The sequence below is a fragment of the Corvus kubaryi genome, unplaced genomic scaffold (assembly GCF_017639235.1).
Source record: "Corvus kubaryi isolate FWS band 111438036 unplaced genomic scaffold, C.kubaryi_AGA036_p1.0 78, whole genome shotgun sequence".
NCBI lineage: Eukaryota > Metazoa > Chordata > Aves > Passeriformes > Corvidae > Corvus > Corvus kubaryi.
In genome coordinates this window covers 1,944,421-1,962,850 of record NW_024582065.1, presented here as the reverse complement: position 1 = coordinate 1,962,850, position 18,430 = coordinate 1,944,421, and the positions used below count along the sequence as shown (strand labels likewise).

Here is an 18,430-nt window from a genome sequence, read left to right as displayed (position 1 = left end):
TCACCCACTTACTCTCTTGCTCTCTTGGGCCTGCTCAGAGCTGAGTCTGGCAGCTCTGAGCAGTGCCCCTATACCCAAGCCCTTTACAATAAACCGACTGTGTCCCAAGACCTGCCTATAGAGATCTCTCCGTCTCCGTCCCGACCGAACCTGCCCATAACCTACAACGGCCACCCCTCGAGGTGCAGGGATCTGAGGGGAATTTTGTCAGCTGTAGCAAACTCAGAAGCCAAAGGCTGCTGTCGCACAGGGAGATTAATGCCCTGAGCTGGAGAGCGGGGTGTTCTCCAGCACAGCACACGATGCTTCCCACCACCAGGCCTTTTGTGACTCGTCCAGCACAGAGCAAGGCCGGGATTAATCCTCACTTTGTGTCTCAGGCACGCAGAGCTGTGTTAACAAGGTGGCAGCTGTGTCTGGTTATTAATTCATTTCAAGATCTGTTTCGAAACAATCGACTTGAAAGCAGCCAACTGCTGCTGGCGCTGTGCTGCAGAGCCTGGAGATGCTTTTGTATCTCCTTTCATCTCCTCTCCTGCAGCCCTGGCCACTACCCATGTTCCCAGAGCTGCTCCAAGGGGGGTTTCCTCATCCCTGGAAGTGTCCAAGGCCAGGTTGGATGGGGCTTGCAGCACCCTGGCATGGTGGAGGTGGAATGAGGTGATCTTTAAGGTCTCTTCCCACCCCAGCCAGTCTGGGATTCACACCCTGGAGCTCCTCGTTGCTGCAGGACCAGCAGCAGCTCTGCTCCAGCCCCATCCCATCGCCAGCAAATGACCAAAAAAGCCTTGCCTGCTCCAGCATCCTTCTCCCAGCCCATCCCCATCCCTTCACTGGCTCTCCAGGCTCTCTGCCTGCTTTCAGCTCCTTGCTGCCCATCCCCAGGGAGACTCAGATCACCCCCAGATCCCACTGCTGACTCCAAACTGAGTTTGGGGCTGATCAAAGGGAGCAGGAGCTGCTTTGGGAGGGGATGGAACTTCACATAAAATAACCTTTAATGTGAAAGACAAACAATTAAGGGGCTGCCATGCAAATGTTTTCAGAGCGGGGGTCAATAAAGGGATTTAATTTGACAGGTACAGCCAGGCACCACGGACCATTTGCTTTTACCGTGTTTTTAATCAAAATACAAAACACAGCACACCTCGATTTACTCATTGAAGCTAATCAGTGGCACAGCCTGACTTATTCAGGGCAATTAAAGGGTAATATTCCCTTAGTTAAGTGCTTTTGCATGGAGGAGAACTCTCGGCTGTCTTGGAGAGATGAACTCTCTTTACCCTCCATCTGATTTTTCACAGCTCTCTCCTCACTATTTCTGATAATTAGCAAAGCTATTTACAGGTGATTTATTTCTCTCTGCTCCTATTCTTACATTTAAATGAATGCAAAAATTGCTAAGAATAAAATCAAAAATGTCCCAAGCACGTACAAGAGCAGTGGAACCTGCCTTATGATGAAAACAGAAGGAGAAAAAAAGCTTTTTTTAAAAAAAGGCTTTCATTTTTTCAACCTTCTGTAGCCTTTCTGACCCACAAACACCACCAAGCCCTGCCCTGAGAAGGTCTCTGCTGCAATCCCCAGCCTCACAAGGGGTGAAACTGGGACACAGCCAGGTAAAAGTTGAGCTGCTCCCACGTTCCCCAGCACAGCATCGAGAGAAATCTCATTTCTCAAGTGCTGACCCCATGTGCTGCTCCACAGAGAACACACCAGGATCTGCAGAAAGCTTTTCCTTTTTCTCCCCATCCCAGTTTAAATACAATTTCGGCTCAAATCCAGCCCAGTTTCTCTGGTTTCTGACTCTCAGATGTTCCAGCCCAGTTCAGGGAGCATCTGGTGCTCAGCTCTGCAGGGCCTGGACAGCTGGGGCAGCGCTGCCCATGACTCTCCAGAGCCAAATTCAGCTGGCACAGGAACGTCCCCACGGATGCTCTGGGGCTGTGCCACTCCCAGGAGGGAGATGGCAGAGCCTGGGGTGCTCTGTGGGAAGGATAACACTAAAATGGGATTGTTAACGAAATTAGTGGTCGGTCCAAACCGTGCTCTGAGTACAGCCAGGTGAGGCTGGGTTGGGGTTCAGAGCATCCCCCCAGTTGGGATCAGTGGGATCAGGTGGGTCAGAGCAGGTGCCACTGCATGGAAAGGGGGGAATTAAAGTAAAAGAGCCCCCAACAAGCTGCAGGGAACTGGGAGCCAAGCTCGAACACCAATTCTTAGGATTCTGCGAGGAAAACCCCTTAGCTGGAGGTTTCCATGGCTGGAAGTGGGACAGGTGAGACTTCAGGAAGCTCTAAACTTCACACAAGGTCCAGACAACAATTTCCCAGAAATCACAGAATCACAGGTTGGAAGAGACCTTCACGATCACCGAGTCCATCCCATGCCCTAACACTGCCTCAACTGACCCATGGCACTGAGTGCCACATCCAATCCTTTCCTAAACACATCCAGGGACGGTGACTCCACCACCTCCCTGGGCAGACAATTCCAGGACCTTATCACTCTTTCAGTGAAAAACTTTTCCCTAACATCCAGCCTAAATTTCCCTTGGTGCAGCTGGAGACTGTGTCCTCTCGTTCTGTCACTTGTTGCCTGAGGCTGGTCTTAAGCCACGCCAGGGGAAGTTTAGGCTGGACATTAGGAAAAAACTCTTCACTGAAAGAGGGATTGAGCACTGGAAGGGGCTGCCCAGGGAGGTGGAGGTGTCACTGTCCCTGGAGGTGATGCCCAATGCCATGGTTTAGTTGAGCAGGTGCTGTTAGGTCATAGATTGAGACCATCAAGTCCAAAGGTCTTTTCCAACCTGATTTTGTGAGTCCGTGATCTGATCACCTCCTAGAGCACATCACAGCCGTGCCTTTGTGGTGGGTTTTGGACACCAGGAAAGATCCCATGGCTGAGAATGTTTCCTGGGAGCCCTTTGGGATGGGGGCAGCAGTTGTGGGAAAAGCCTTCAGAGAGCCCCCAGTGGCCTCTGCTCTCCCCTCACACCAGAGCCCTGCCAAAGCCTGAACTCCTGGGAAGAGAACCCCAAACCCCCGGCACATTTACTCAAATCTGTGTTCCTGAGAAGATCCTCTCTCTTTGGAGTCTTTGAGCTATTCCACTCCTCCTTTCCACCTTCACACACACCTAGATCACCACCCCTTTAGGATTCACATTTTCCACCTTTTATTTCCCGTGACAGAACTCAGAAAGTCCCTGGAAGAGTGAAGGGAGCTGTAATTCCCTCAAACACATCAATTCAGAGCCGGGCTTTCCTCTGAAAGCACCCAAATGCATAACATCAACCCAAATACCAGAAGACTCCAGGTAAAATCCTCAAAGCTGGCAGCATTTGAACTCTGTGCAATAGCAGTAGATGTAGGGACACGTTCTGACTGTAGCTGTTGCAGGCAATAATAACGTTAATTCAGCCAAGTTTAAATAGAAGCAAATCCTCCCCTTTGTTTCTCCCCTTCTCCAGAGCTGGGGAGGCTGGAAAAGCAAAACCACTGCTGGTTTATGCCTTGATCCAAAGGCTTATGGCACCAATATATCAATACATAAATATGCTAGCAGGGCTTCTTAATAAAAAATTCATTCTCTCCCCAGCTAGCGTGAACTCACTCAGCTGCTTTATTCATGAGCCTGCCTGGCACTGGGAAAGCTCTGCCACCGTCAGAAATAACAGGCTGGCCAAGGGACTCTACCTCTTTTTGAATGCTTTTGTTTTTATTTCATAGCCTCTCCTCCCTTTCTTTTATTTTTTACCAGCTGCTCCTGGTGGGGACAAGTGAGGCACATTTAGGGTGAGGAAGGGCAGGCCTCTGGCTGGGGTTCTCAAGAGGAAGTTTTGCCCCAGCAAACACCTGCCCAGCCCCTCTCTGAGCCCCACGGGGCACTTATCTGGAAGATAAGGAGGATTTAAGGCCAGGTTAGATGGGGCTTGGAGCACCCAGCTCTGGTGGAAGCTGTCCCTATCCTCAGCAGGGAGGTTGGAACGAGATGATCTTTAAGATCCCTTCCAACCCAAACCATTCAGTGATTCTCTGGTGATGCATTTCACACATTTTACCACAAACCTGAAAGCCACAGAGCTCACGAGACCAAGGAACTCCAACAGCTTCACAAGACGTGACTCAAGCTCAGCTGCGACAGGGGCAGCCAGTTGATCCAGCAAAACTCCAAATATTCTGATTCCCACCAGCAGTGCCTCAGTCACCCATCTTCAGCTTTCTCTGAGCACACAGAACTTGCACTTTCGGGGAAGGGGCACAAGGAGAGCACAGGAGCTCCTGGGGCTGGGTTGTGCAGTTGGAGGGAGCACCTTGAAAAGCAGGCTCTGCTGTTGAGCTTGGAATTCTCATCGAGCACAAACCATTCAATGCCTGAGAGAATTCCTGTGTGAGTCAAGCTGCACCTGGAATAAGTTCAGTGCTCTCTGCATGTGCTTTTCTTACTCTGCAAAGGCTTCAGCTGTCTGAAGAGTCAAAGCTGGCCCCAAATGTGCTCCAAAAGTCCCGAGAAGGGAGAAATATCCACAGGAATAATTGTATAAAACACAGACACACATTTAGAGCCCTGCTCAGTTTGGCTGCTCAGGGACACACAAGATTTCCAGACAAGGATCATTCAAGCCCACTCAGAGATTTGCTGGTCTAGTGAGTAGATGCAGAATTAACTTTTCCTGCCACTCAGCAGCCCCTGGGCCGTGCAGCCCCTCGGTCAGCAGGGCAGAGCCAGTCACACAGAGCGATTCCCAGAGCACCACAACAACCCAATACTTCATCATTTTCTGGCTTTGAGCAGAGGAAATTTTGGGGCAAGGCCTAAAATCACTGCAAATAACAACAGCCCTAAGAATAATGCCCTGGCTTCCTCATCATCCTAATGCAGATCCAGGTTCCTCCTGATTTTCCCTCTAAACATCGCCAGCAAAGATTCCCGAGAAGTTTTCAGCAGCAGGAAATTGGTTGAATGAATGAAAGCCTTGATTCCATCACGTAAAATCATAACCATGGGCTGCTGTTACACACCTGCATTCTGCAGCAGAGGTCTGGGAATGAGCAGAGCATCAATTTATTTAGGTTGGGCCCACCTTCTCATTCTTATCTTCTAATGAGACACCTCCAAGAGCTCAGACTTTCCTTAATTATGAGCAAAAAATATCCTTGTGGATAAATCTGCAGCTCAGGAGCTGGAGCTGAGAGCTCAGTCCCACAGAATTCAGAGCACAGCAGAGCCCCTGAGGCCCAGCAGCCCTTTGTCAATGCAATCCCTACTCAGAACAAGATTCCAAAGGTATTTTATCCCTCCCATTTCCCTGCTTCAGACAAAACAGAACAAAAAACCAGCTGGTCACAATCCTCTGGGCTCTATCTCAAGATGTTTCACAAGGTTTTGTGAAGATATTTTAAATAGAAAAGGATTCTCTGCTATAGGAAAAGAAAAAAAGGTTTTTCCTAAGCACAGGCCTTGCCAAGTTGTTCCAAATTTGAATGAAAACTGCCTGTGAAATTCCAAATTGAAGTGTGAATATGTTTACTCCAGTGTATATTCATTAAGCCTGTAAAAACCGATGAGAGCAGCTCAAAGCTGCTCATCTCTGTATTCCAGGAGTCCTTTGTGGGAGGGAACAACCTGGGAACAGGGATGGACAGCAAAGGTGTTGCCAGAGGCCACACTGATAAAAAAACCAACCCCAGAAGGGGCAGGGACACCCAGGGGGCTTTGGGATGAGCTGCTTCCCACAGTTCCTGGGTGATTTTCCTCCCTTGCAAGGGATTTGCTGGATTTTAGAATCACAGAATATTTTGGGTTGCAAGGGACCTTAAAGCCCACCTCATCCCACCCCCTGCTATGGGCAGGGAGACCTCCCACTATCCCAGGCTGCTCCAAGCCCCGTCCAGCCTGGCCTTGGACACAAGAAAAAAACAAAAGTGATGCTGTAATAAAAAAGGATTTAAAATTTCCTACTGGAAAGGCTCTGTCATGCCAGGAACTTTATCTGTTGGAGGAAAAACAATGGGGTGCCCGAGAGGTGGTGGCTGTCCCATCCCTGGAAGTGTCCAAGGCCAGGCTGGACAGGGCTTGGAGCAGCCTGGGATAGTAGAAGGTGTCCCTGCCCACCCTCTGCACCCAGGGCATGTAATCTGTTGAGAAAAGAGCAAAAAACTTTTGCCCAGAGCCCCCACAGCCTCTTCTGCTGGAGCACGGATTTGGGGCTGCCCTCAGAACAACAAAATCGAGTGACAGCTCCGCTTGTGGTTTCCTCAGAACCGTTCTGTCCCTCCGTGTCACCGCAGCCCCAGACGCAGCAGGGATGGCAGAGGGCTGGGTTCTGTGAGCACCCAGCAGCCTTTTTCATCCTGGGCAGGAAAGCGACTGCCAGGCACGCTCAGAGCTGTTTGGACCCTCGGTGCTTTCACACTGCCGAGCTGCGAGTGCATCTCTTCAGCTGGAGATTTTTTTCCTTGGCAAGCCCCCATGATTACGCTGCTGTTTGGAGACATTTCATGGCTTTTCAGAAAGCAATTGCTGAGACTCTTGGAGTTTGTCTGATATATGTCACTCTCCTGCTGTATGTCTGAAACCTCTCCTATTAAACCTGGAGCTGGCCACCCCACAGTCATTTGGAATAAATCTTCCCTGAGACATTAAATAAACCCCAGAAGATTCAGGGAGGCACTTCAGCTCCTGTTCAGCTTCACACATTTGCTCGAGTGCTGTTCTGAGCAGGGCAATTTGCTAGAGCAGGGTTGAGACATCTCAATCCTCTCCAGCCTCGGAGGGAACGTCCACGTGGGCGCGGGGTCAGCCAGGCTGCGTTCCCAGATGGATGGAGAGCCAGGCGTGGGCACAAACGTGTGGCACTCTTGGCATTTCAATATTCCAAAGCCATTTTAGCCTCAGGCTTGCTCCACGGTTCCTGCTCTTTGGATTTCTGTAGATCTTCCAGAGGAGGAGGCACGAAAAGCCCGCATCCCTAAAACAGCCGGGAATTCAGCCCTTGGGCAAAAGGGCCCTGCAGCCCTCGGGAATCCAGGATGAGTGATGGGTATCAGCCAGGGCAGAACTGAGACTGGGGTGGGATTCTTGTGCTGTCAGCTCGCACAGGGTCCATCAACTGTGCAGATTCCTCCTTTCACCACGTGCTTTCCTCTCACAGAACCTTGTGCTGCTTGTTCGGTGCTCCACGACGGATTTTTCCTACAAATCCGTGGATGCTCACACCAATTTATTGCCCTGCTGGGTTACACACACCCGACCAGGTCTCATTAGCAGCGAGTTTGTTACTCCAAAGCCTGGAGTGAGGCTTTTCCCCGGGCAAAAGGGAGCTGAGGAATCCACTCCATCTGCTGCTCAGGAGAGTTTGGACACAGAGCTCCAGGGAGGAGTTTAAGGCACGGAGAAGTTTGGATATTTTTACACACGTGGGTGGTAGGGGAGTGTGTTTACACAAGAATTTCTGAGATTTGAGGTGCTGAGATGTCTGGCACACACCGGTGATCAGCTAAATGAATGAAGTTTGACCTAAAACACTGATTTTTCTACGTTATAATAAACCTGGCTGATACTCAAAAAAACTACAGGTTGTAACAACATAATGGGAGGGAGGAAGCTTAAATCCAGCAGGAAACATGGATGAAATCCACATATATGGATTTCTCTATAAAATTCTCTATGGATTTCCTCTATAACCAGCTGGAAGAAGGTCCAGGTGCCAACAGAAGGGGTGTAAGGGGGTCGTGGGGGACCCACAGGCTCTCTCTGTTGGGATGGGTGTCACACATCCAGGGCTCCAAATGTGGTTTTGTGCTCAAGTCAATCGTTTGGCTGAGCTGGTTTGGGGTTTTTGTGCAAGGGTTTGGTCACCCCTCAGTGTGTCTCTGCCTTTTAGTGCCACTTCTACAAAAGCACCATCCACAGGAGAGGTTTCTCCTTTCTTCCCTCCCTTCTTCTCCCTCTCAAACCAACCCTGCACTCGGAGCTGCTGCCAGGCTCTTGGCTGCCTGCTCCAAACTCTGCCATCCCTGCCCTACTTTCCTGCAGATGATTGGTGATAGTGAGCCACAAAATCAACAAAACCAACATTAACCCCACAGCCACAGGCTGGCAATTATCATTTATGTGCACGCCGAAGGTGCCTGCTTCTTATTAGCAAATTCAAATCGCCCTAACTCGATAGGGAGTGCAATTGAGCACTAACAGCATTAGGAGATTTTTCTCTGCTTTCTGAAGCTGCAGAGAGAAAGAGAGAGCACAATTACACCGTGGCACAGCTCGGCAGCACAGCTCCCACCTCCGTCACAGGGGCACAACACCAGCGTGTGCCCCGTGCCCTGCTGGCCTTGGCCCCAGCATCTCCCCGGGCCCCCCGCACATCTCCAGGACAAATGCACAGCAACAAGAGGAGTTCAGCCTGGCAAGCTGAGGTCCCATCAGGTCCCAAGGGAAACCTCTCCCTAACTCAGGGCTGTAAGGGATTTTATGCCAAATCTGTGGCCCAGCTGTGAGGCAGATGCTGTGTGCTCTTGGCTCCGAGATGCTCTGAGAAGCTGAGAGACCAGAGCAGGCTCTGCTACAGACAAAACCATGGGGACATTTCTTCACACACCTGTGGGCATTGAGTGTTGCAGCATCCATTTTTCATCTGCTGGCTCCTCCCTTCCCACATATGCTCTGTTTTTGGATTCCCCAGAGGGTGCTGGGCACTGCCCAGGCTCCCCAGGGAATGGGCACGGCCCCGAGGCTGCCAGAGCTCCAGGAGCGTTTGGACAGCGCTGCCAGGGATGCCCAGGGTGGGGCTGTTGGGGTGTCCTGGGCAGTCCTGCCCTCGATGCTCCTGGTCATCCTTTCAGCTGTGATTCCCTGATCTCCACATCTTCAAAGACCCAGCTAAGTCCTGAGCTGTGTCCCAGGGGAAGCAGAGCATCCCTTGTCCAAGCCTGGCACAGCTCCCTGCTCTGTTCTCCCAGCGCTGGTCACTTCCAGCCCAGGATTCTGACACCCCTCATCCACCTGGAGCAAAACTTGGTCCTGGGACATGACAGGGAATGCAGTGACAACAAAGGAACCATGTCAGAAATCTGCTGTGGGATTCAGAGTGGCAAAACAAAGCCTCTCCTTGTGCTTATTTTCCCTGAAGGAAATCCCTGCAGCAGCTTTTCCTTTTGCTGCCTGCTCACACTTTTGCTGGCTAAACAGCTTTGCTCCTCAATATTTATTCACAACAAGGAGAGCTGATCATGCACAGAGAGTGATCCCAGGAGACTGAACCCACCCTAAACCTCCTCACACTACTGCTGCCAGCCCCAGGACACACCAATAGCACTGCAAACACAACATTTCTTCCCACCCCTCTCAATATTTAGCAATGATGAGTCTGTGATTTAGTGGACCAGCTTCAGGTCACTTCTAACAGCCCATCAGTTGTTCGAGGAGAGAAGAGCAATTCCAGTGCCACCTGCAGAGTCCCACAGGCTCTGCTGGAGCATTCACTGCTCCACCAAATCAGCTGTGACAGTCCCCATGAGGAAAGCCAAGTGCAAAACCCCCCCAGGAAACCACGCTCTGAGCAAAGGGCCAGCAAAAAGCCACTGAAGTCACCTTTAAGCCTTAACTGGCAGGTTTCAGAGGTGCTTAAAATGTGGAGGTTCTTGAGCCCTGAGGAATCTCACGAGCAGCAAAGAGGAACCTCCATCCAAGTCAGAGATGAGGGGAGCTGCTTCATGTTATTTATCTCCCTTCTGTTCTCTGTGCACATTCAAACTGCACCCTCACACCACCTCCCGGGGGGGTTGCTCAGGAAATCACCTCATGCTCCAGGTAACCAGTGCTGGTCACATCCAAACTCCTCCTGAGGAGCATCACCTTGGATTCCCCAGCTCCTACTTGTGAGTGATGGAGACCAAGAGTCACAGGTTTGATCTTCATAAATAAACCTTTCACTGGCACAGGGTGCCCAGAGCAGCTGTGGCTGCCCCTGGATCCCTGGCAGTGCCCAAGGCCAGGTTGGACAGGGCTTGGAGCAGCCTGAAACAGTGGGAGGTGTCCCTGCCCATGGCAGGGGGTGGAATGAGATGAGTCTTAAGGTCCCTTCCAGCCCCAACCATTCTAAAATCCTATGAAACACCCCAAAAAGACACATGTGAGCTCTCCAAACTGGGACAACAGAGTCTCTTCTGCCCTTACAAGCCCCAACACCATCCCACCAACAAAACCATCTCTGGGCTGGGCTGGAAATGGAACAACAGTGAAATTCCAGCCTTTCATTTCTGTGTCTTCATAGGAATAAAGAAATTCAAAGACACAAAGGGGAATGAAAAATACCAGGTGAATCATGAGCTATTAGAATTCAGGGAGGGTAAAGTTCCAGTTGGGATCCAATTTAAGGCAGATTTATATTTTGTTTGAACTGTTCATCCCTACTCATCAGCAGATTAGGTTAGGTCCAGCCCACAGTCTGGAAAGACCCACTGGACACTAATATTTCAGCAGGAAATAGAAGAAACAGGAAAATCTCTTGCCATTAAGATCAAAAGAGAACGAGGGTGCACACTTTGACATTTCTCCTCTCCTGCGAGCAGCCCCTGTTTTGCAAAGCAAATTCCACCGTGGAGCTTTGAACTCCTGGAGAGGAAAGATGAAAGGTGAAAACCCAGCTTGTTGAAAGTCAGCACCGAGGTTTCTGACAGCTCCAGATGGAGCACGTTTGACCCATGGCTTTCTGGGACCACAAACATAATTCTCAATTCCTTGGAAGTTCCTGGTGCAACTCCCACACCTCACCAGGGGGAACGGAGCAGAGCAAACCACAAAGGACCACAGCAAGCAGCTCCAGCCCCTTCCCAACCCACTGAGGATCCCATGGAAAGCTCTGAGCTCCAAACTCATCACTGCCAGGTCCACAGCAGCTCCCTCAGGAGGGCTCCCAGCTGGCTCCTCTTTGTCAGGAATGCTTAGACTCAGCCTAGCAATAGAATTATTTTAATTGAGGAATTCGTGGCCAGGCACAAAACTTCTCAGGCTTTTGTCACTTTGCAAAACAAAGGGAGCTTCCCCTGGCAACCAGCGGAGGGTTTGGTGATGGACAATAAGGTACTTGCACGGCAGAACTGGGAATTACTGCCCAGAAAAGGAGTTGTGCTATTGCCTTTGTAAAAGGTTTCCCACCTCCACAGAGCCCATATTAGCAAGAGATGAATCACTGTCATTCACAAACACCAGGCACATAAACAAGAGGATCTGAAATGCTCCAGGACCGATCTTAATTTGAAAACGAGATCTGGAGGGAAAGCAGGGCTCAGGAGGCCTCAGATCCCAGGGCAGCACGGTGTCTCTTGCTGAGCAGTGGCGTTGTTTCCTCCCACCCCGGGACGGTGATTTCTTCACCCAGACTCTGCACGCAGAGTCCCTCACTGGAAATATTCTCCCTCAGCAGCACCAACATCCTCCAGCCCCAGCAGCCCCTGGTTATTGACAGAGCCATGCTCAAAGCACGATGAATGCAGCAACACTTGGCATATCCAGACACTTCATGGGGACTAATGAAGATATTTACATAACGGGCCCACGAGCTGATCCGAACACCAGTCACCTCTTACCCCCGGTGATGCCCTCTTGATTTTTGCTGTGTTTCTTTTATATATTCTCTGTATTCTTTACACACATATTTGTAGCTTTGTAGCCTGTTACTGCACCTTAGCTCCAGCATTTTCCTAAGCACAAAGACAAAACAAATTCCAGGATCCCTGTGCGATCCTGGTTCTCCTTAGAAACCAAGGTTGAGACCAACTCTTTGAGACAATATTTTTATAAACAGGGTTTAGTCCTCATCTGAGGGAGGAGGATTTAGAAGGTGCTAGAGATGGGGGGATTACTTCACTGAGTGTGCTTCTAATTGGGGGCTCTTGTCAGATACGCTCATCTGCAAAACCTATGAAGATTGTACACGCTTTATGCGGGGTGTGCATCTTCAGCATTTTCCACCTGACGAATTGTGCACCTCAGGATCCTCATATAAAGAGGTAACCCCTTTTTATCACCATGACTGTGTCTGGCTTGTGTTTGTAGAACCAGAGGAAAGGGCATCAGTTTCTGGTGGCTCTGCCAGGACAGGCTGGAGCCTCTCGATAGCTTTTGGGATGAAGAACCAACCCGCCCCACGCCCCACTCTGCCAGCATCACAGGCACAGGCTAAGTGGGTCCTCAGTGTCCCACATTGCCCCAAGGCCAGTGGGAGCTCCAGGGGAACACAACCTGCTCAAAGGGTCTGAGCAAGAGAGCCCAGAGCAGAGGCTGCCCCAGCAGCACCACTCCAGATGCAGAACGGCTGAACCAACCCAGTTCATGCCGAATCCACGCTGCAGAGAGACACAGCTCCTGCCACCGGCCCAGCCTGGCTCTGAACCAGTCCCAGCCTGGCACTGGACTGGTCCCAGCTGCACAAAGCCAGGTCTAGGCCATGTGGCCCCTGAGCAGCATTCCCCCCTCCACAGCAAGCAGATTCTTCCCTAATTTCATGGTCCAGAAGATGCTCTGCCCATGCCTGAGGGATCTCTGAGCTGTCTGCACTGGGTTGGACTGAGAACCTGGTCACAACACCAGACTCCCACCCTGAGGAAAACAGTTGGGTTACTCCATTTTAACACATTCCCAGACCATGCTGAAGCTTGGAATTAGCAGGAGGTGCTGGAAAAAAGGTTCTTCCCCATCACCAGCTTCCCTAAATTGCTCCTTGGACACTTTTGAGCACAAACAGGCCACAGCTGAGACAAACCTGCAGCTCCCAGAAGAGCCTGGCTGGAGTCATTATTCCAAAGCTTTTGTGCTGCTGAGGCAGGAAGGTCTTTTCCCCAGCTTATGATTGAAGAATTTCACCCTCCTGATGATTCAGCCTCTTTGCTCCGAGCATAAATCACATCCCAGATAAAGCTTTGCTAGAAAGCTTTCATGGGCCCCAATTAAAAGGAAAAGTCTCTGGAAGAATAAACTGTGGATCAGCAAGGAAAAAACGGGCTGAGATTTGTGAACTTGCTTTTTCCTTGCCCTCCCGATTCCTCAGTTTATCACAAGACAGGAAGTGAATATTTACAAGGTGGATTTCCAACTGCAAAGGCTGTGCTGAAATCTTTGATGCTGTGACTTTCTAAATCTGTAAGAAAGCTGGATCTGGACCACCTCTAAAGTCACCTCCATCCTTTGGGATTGACTGAATAATCCCTCAACAAACCCCTCGCTTTGGGCAGACCTGAGCCAAACCATCAAACTCAAATCCCTCTTTCCTGAACATTTCTTGACACCAAACTCCTCAGTTTGCCTGATGCCACCACAGACCAACTTTTTCAGCCTCCAATGTGCTTTCAGGACAGAGCTAACCCTCCCAGATTTCAATTAATGCTGAACTGGTGAAGCACATCTCACCCAGTGACTGATCCCTGCAAATGAAAACCCTGACTCTCCTCCACACCCCACAGCCCAGGTGCAGCAGGGAGAGGGGAATGAGAACAAAGCCCTGTGGATGCAGGACAATCAATCCAGCACCGTTTTGTGGCAGGAAACGAACGGGCCATTAAGGAAGAAGTTGTAACCTCAACCTTCCTGGAATGGCTCTCAGTCCCAGACTGCCTGGCAGCAGAGGGATTTCGGTCCCAGCAGGGCTGGCTGCTCCAACGCCAGCAAGGGAGGAGTTTGTACAAGCAGGGGGACAAACCCAGCCCAAGCAGAGCCAGCCTGTGGTGGTGGCACACACGGGAAGGGGTGAAGGAAGGGCTCAGCTAAGCCTGAGGGACAGCAGCTTTTATAGAATCACAGATTTGGGTTGGAAGAGACCTTAAAGCCCACCCAGTGCCACCCCTGCCATGGGCAGGGACACCTCCCACTGTCCCAGGCTGCTCCAAGCCCCAATGTCCAGCCTGGCCTTGGGCACTGCCAGGGATCCAGGGCAGCCACAGCTGCTCTGGGCACCCTGTGCCAGGGCCTGCCCACCCTCCCAGGGAACAATTCCTGCCCAATCTCCCATCCATCCCTGCCCTCTGGCACTGGGAAGCCATTCCCTGTGTCCTGTCCCTCCATGCCTTGTCCCCAGTCCCTCTGCAGCTCTCCTGGAGCCCCTTTAGGCCCTGCAAGGGGCTCTGAGGTCTCCACACAACCTCTTCTGTGTCCATAGGGGAGGTGCTCTAATCCCCTTCCCAACTTTGTGGCCTCCTCTGGACCTGCTCCCACAGTTCCATGTCCTTGTTATGTTGGGGACACCAGAACTGTGTGGTTTTCCCTGCTTTCATGAGTTAGCAGGAGAAAAAGCTCCAGCCTTTTTTCTTACTAATGCTTAATCCCAGTTTACACAGACCACATCTTGCCTGCCATGGTCCCACAGCCTTTTGCAAATCTTAATTAAGCAAAAGATTAAAAGTAGGTCCAGAGCTCAGCTCTGATGAGTATCCTGCATCAGGGGAATGCTGCTCTCCTTGAAGAGTCCAGAGCCTGGTAAAATTTTCCTGCCAAAAAAACATTTTCCTCAGCAGGGGAGAACTCAGGTGGTGAATCAGAGCTCCCTGAACAAGGAATAATCTCTGACACTCCCTCTCTGTCTAAGTCTGAGCATGTGTTCACTTACTCTAACAGTTCTGGATTCAAGAGGAAACATCTTCCAGCTTCTTCCCAGCCTGGGTCCAGCAGGGATCAGGCTGGTTCAGGCAGCATCCCTGTGCAGCTGCTGAGCTGTCTGGATTCCATCTCCAGAGGAGTGGCCAGGATGAGGAGCTGATTCTCCCCCTCTACTCTGCTCTTGTGGAACCCCACTTGGGGTTCTGTGTCCAGCTCTGGGGTCCTCAACACCAGGAGGACCTGGAGCTGCTGGAACAAGTCCAGAGGAGGCCACAGAGATGCTCTGAGGGCTGGAGCCTCTCTGCTCTGAAGCCAGGCTGGGAGAGCTGGGGGTGCTCACCTGGAGAGGAGAAGGCTCCAGGGAGAGCTCAGAGCCCCTTGCAGGGCCTAAAGGAGCTTATGAAAAGGAGGGAGAGGGACTATTTGTATGGGTAGAGTGACAGAACAAGGGGTAGTGATTTTAAACTGAAGGAGAGCAGAGTTAGGTGGGAGATTGGGAAGGAATTGTTCCCTGGGAGGGTGGGCAGGCCCTGGCACAGGGTGCCCAGAGCAGCTGGGGCTGCCCCTGGATCCCTGGCAGTGCCCAAGGCCAGGCTGGACATTGGGGCTTGGAGCAGCCTGGGACAGTGGGAGGTGTGGGATGGGATGATCTTTAAGGTCCCTTCCAACCCAAACCATTCTGTAATTCCACGACTTCACTGCTGTTTCCTGGGCACAGCCTGACAACACATCCACAAACACCCCATAGAGGATTTTCAGTCACTGCTGCAGTATAATCTGGGCTTTTGTCTCCTTTTTCAGTCTGATGAACTTGGAGTAGGCACAGATGACACCAAACCAACAAACAAGTGGCCAGAAACCAGCACATGACTGAAGCTGTGAAAAAGCTGAGGACTGCACAGAGAGGATCTTCCCCACCCACAGCTTCTCTCAGTTTCCAACCTGCAAAAGCACAGCCAGGTTCTCAGCCAGCAGAGCAGCACAGGGAGGGGGTGACAGCCCTCAGGGACAAGGGACAGGGAGTTACTTCTGCTGAGTGTCCCGTGGCACAGCACAAACCACTCACCCTCCACCAGAACATCCAGAGCCCCTCAGATCTGCCAGATCCCAGCATCAAACCCTAAGCTGAGGTCTCAGACACAACAAATCCAACCCTGCAGGTGCTTCAGGCACCTGTTCCCAATTAGATTAATGGGTATCTGGAATGCAACTACAACAGCTTCAAAGCAACCCCCAAAATCAATACCCCCATGGTAAGCTCGGGGTTCTGCGTGTGGTACCAGAGGCAGGGTGGGAGAAGATGATCTCATACACCACATATTGATTAATCAATCCCAGCCAGGATGCTAATGGGCTCTTCTTACAACACTTGGCACCAGCAGGAAGGAGCAGGAATGCTGAATGAGGAGGGGAGAAACTGCTGGTGCAGGGAAGCTTCAGGGTGAGGGGAGAAATGTAACGGGGAAATCTTCTAGAGATGGATTTAAGTGGTCAGAGACTGGGAATAGATGGAGGAACTGAGCAGCAGAGGGAGAAGGGAATAAATCAGATTTATTGGCTCCAAACACAGCAGAATTGTACCTGGCAATTGCTGTGGCTGAGGATAATCCTTTCCTGCTGCTACAGAAACCCTCCCAGGAAGGACTGAAAGGGCCCAGCATGGGTCTGGAGTCTGTGAGGGAGAACACTTCAGCATCATCCCTCCAGCCAGAGAAATGGGCTGAGGGCATCAGGAATGCCCAACTTTGGGATTTTCCCACAGAAACTACGCCCTCAAAGGAGAGCATTGCACTGCCTGGAAGCCAGCAGAGGCTGGGTGGCATTGTCTGGCTCTTTGTCAAACTGGGAAGAGCAAAACTGGCCAGCCAAGAGGTTGTGACAGTCGTGGTCCTGCCTTGCAGGAGGCAGGGAAATCCAGCCTGGTGCATCCTCTGTGCAGCCCACAGAGTCACACCAGGGGTGAAGGTGAGTGACAGAGCTCTGTAAAACTGGACTGGACTAACCAAAACCAGTCCTGGAGCTCAGAATCACAAGTTTGATCAACAAGGACTACACCCATCAGGAGAGGAAACCTCCAGGTACAGAATATTAAGGAGTTGCTGCTTTTGCCACCCAGTTTTGTACAGTTTGGATTTTCTGTGGGGCACTGTGAGAACCTGCTCCGACTCACCCAGCAGAGCACAGGAGCACCTTGGGGTGACACCAACACTGGCACCACCCCACTGCCACCACACATCCCATCTGCAGCCTCAAAGCACCACGGATTCAACCAGAAACAGCCCCTCAGGAAAACAGGAACAATCCTCCTGAAAACCAGGGGAGCAGGAGGTGAAAACCACACAAACTAAATTAATTTCTTCTCCCAGAACCATCTTTTCCCAACCAACACCCCCAGCCCCAGCAGAGGACTCACGTTGTAGAGGATGTCGGTCCAGCCCTCCATGGTGATGCACTGGAAGACCGTGAGCACGGCGAAGAGGATGTTGTCAAAGTTGGTGATGCCATAGTTGGGGCCCTGCCAGTACTCCCTGCACGTGGTCCCGCTCTCACACTGCCTGGCAGGAGGCTCCTCTCCACAGGGAAAATCTCCCACCTCCTCACCTGCAGAGAGGGAAGAGAAGGTACTGACTGGAACCATCCTGAAAATCACTGAAACCATCCTGAGAAGTTCCTGACTGGAACCATCCTGAAAATTACTGGAACCATCCCGAGAATTTCCTGACTGGAACCATCCTGAGAAGTTCCTGATTAGAACCATCCTGAAAAGTTCCTGATTGGAATCATCCTGAAAATTACTGAAACCATCCTGAGAAGTTCCTGACTGGAACCATCCTGGAAAGTTCCTGACTGGAACCATCCTGGAAATTACTGGAACCATCCCGAGAAGTTCCTGACTGAAACCATCCTGAAAATTCCTGATTGGAATCATCCTGAAAATTACTGAAACCATCCTGAGAAGTTCCTGACTGGAACCATCCTGGAAAGTTCCTGACTGGAACCATCCTGGAAAATTCCTGATTGGAATCATCCTGAAAATTACTGAAACCATCCTGAGAAGTTCCTGATTAAAACCATCCTGGAAAGTTCCTGATTGAAACCATCCTGAGAAGTTCCTGACTGAAACCATCCTGGAAAATTCCTGATTGGAATCATCCTGAAAATTACTGAAACCATCCTGAGTAGTTCCTGCCTGGTGCTGCTGCATCCTCCTGGCACCACTGCAAGGATTAAATTCACATTTTGGGTTTCTTTGTGCCACTATGGACGTGGAAAAGTTTCCACATTGCTGGGCTGTGAGAGATGGGTTAGTGCAGGGTGGAGCAGAGCCGTCCCTGAAGCACCCAAAATTCGCAGTTTGCCATCTCACATCGTGGAATTGTTTAGGTTGGAAAAGACCTCCAAGATCATCAAGTGACATCATCAGTGCAGCACCACTAACCCATGTCCCCAGGTGCCCCATCCACATGTTTTTGAGCACTTCCAGGGATGGGGACTCCACCCTGGGCAGCTCCTTCCAGTGCCTGACCACCCCTTCAGTGAGGAAATTTCCCCAAATCTCCAGTCTAAACCTCCCATGGTGCAACTTGAGGCCATTTCCTGTCGTCCTGCCACCTGTTAGCTGGGAGAAGAGGCTTCCAAACTGCAAATAATTCCTGGCTCATGACAGTTCAAAACATCTGAGAGGCCTGGAAATGGTGTAAGAGCAGCACAAAAATACCACACACACAAAAAAGCCCCAAAAACACCACAAAAAAATAAAACCAAGAGCGTGGTAAAAGCAGGGCTTTGGGAATGGGACACACCTCAAACACCCCAAAGTGCTAAATATTGGCTC

At 50.8% G+C, this 18,430-nt stretch overlaps 1 protein-coding gene across 1 annotated transcript in view; it reads right to left on the bottom strand.

The window, feature by feature from the left end:
- CACNA1B (calcium voltage-gated channel subunit alpha1 B) overlaps positions 1-18,430 on the bottom strand; it is a 254,528-nt gene that overhangs the window by 135,916 nt on the left and 100,182 nt on the right. The window contains exon 6 of the mRNA XM_042052780.1: positions 17,009-17,196. Coding sequence (XP_041908714.1) covers positions 17,009-17,196 — 188 coding nt within the window. The remainder of the gene's footprint in view (positions 1-17,008; positions 17,197-18,430) is intronic.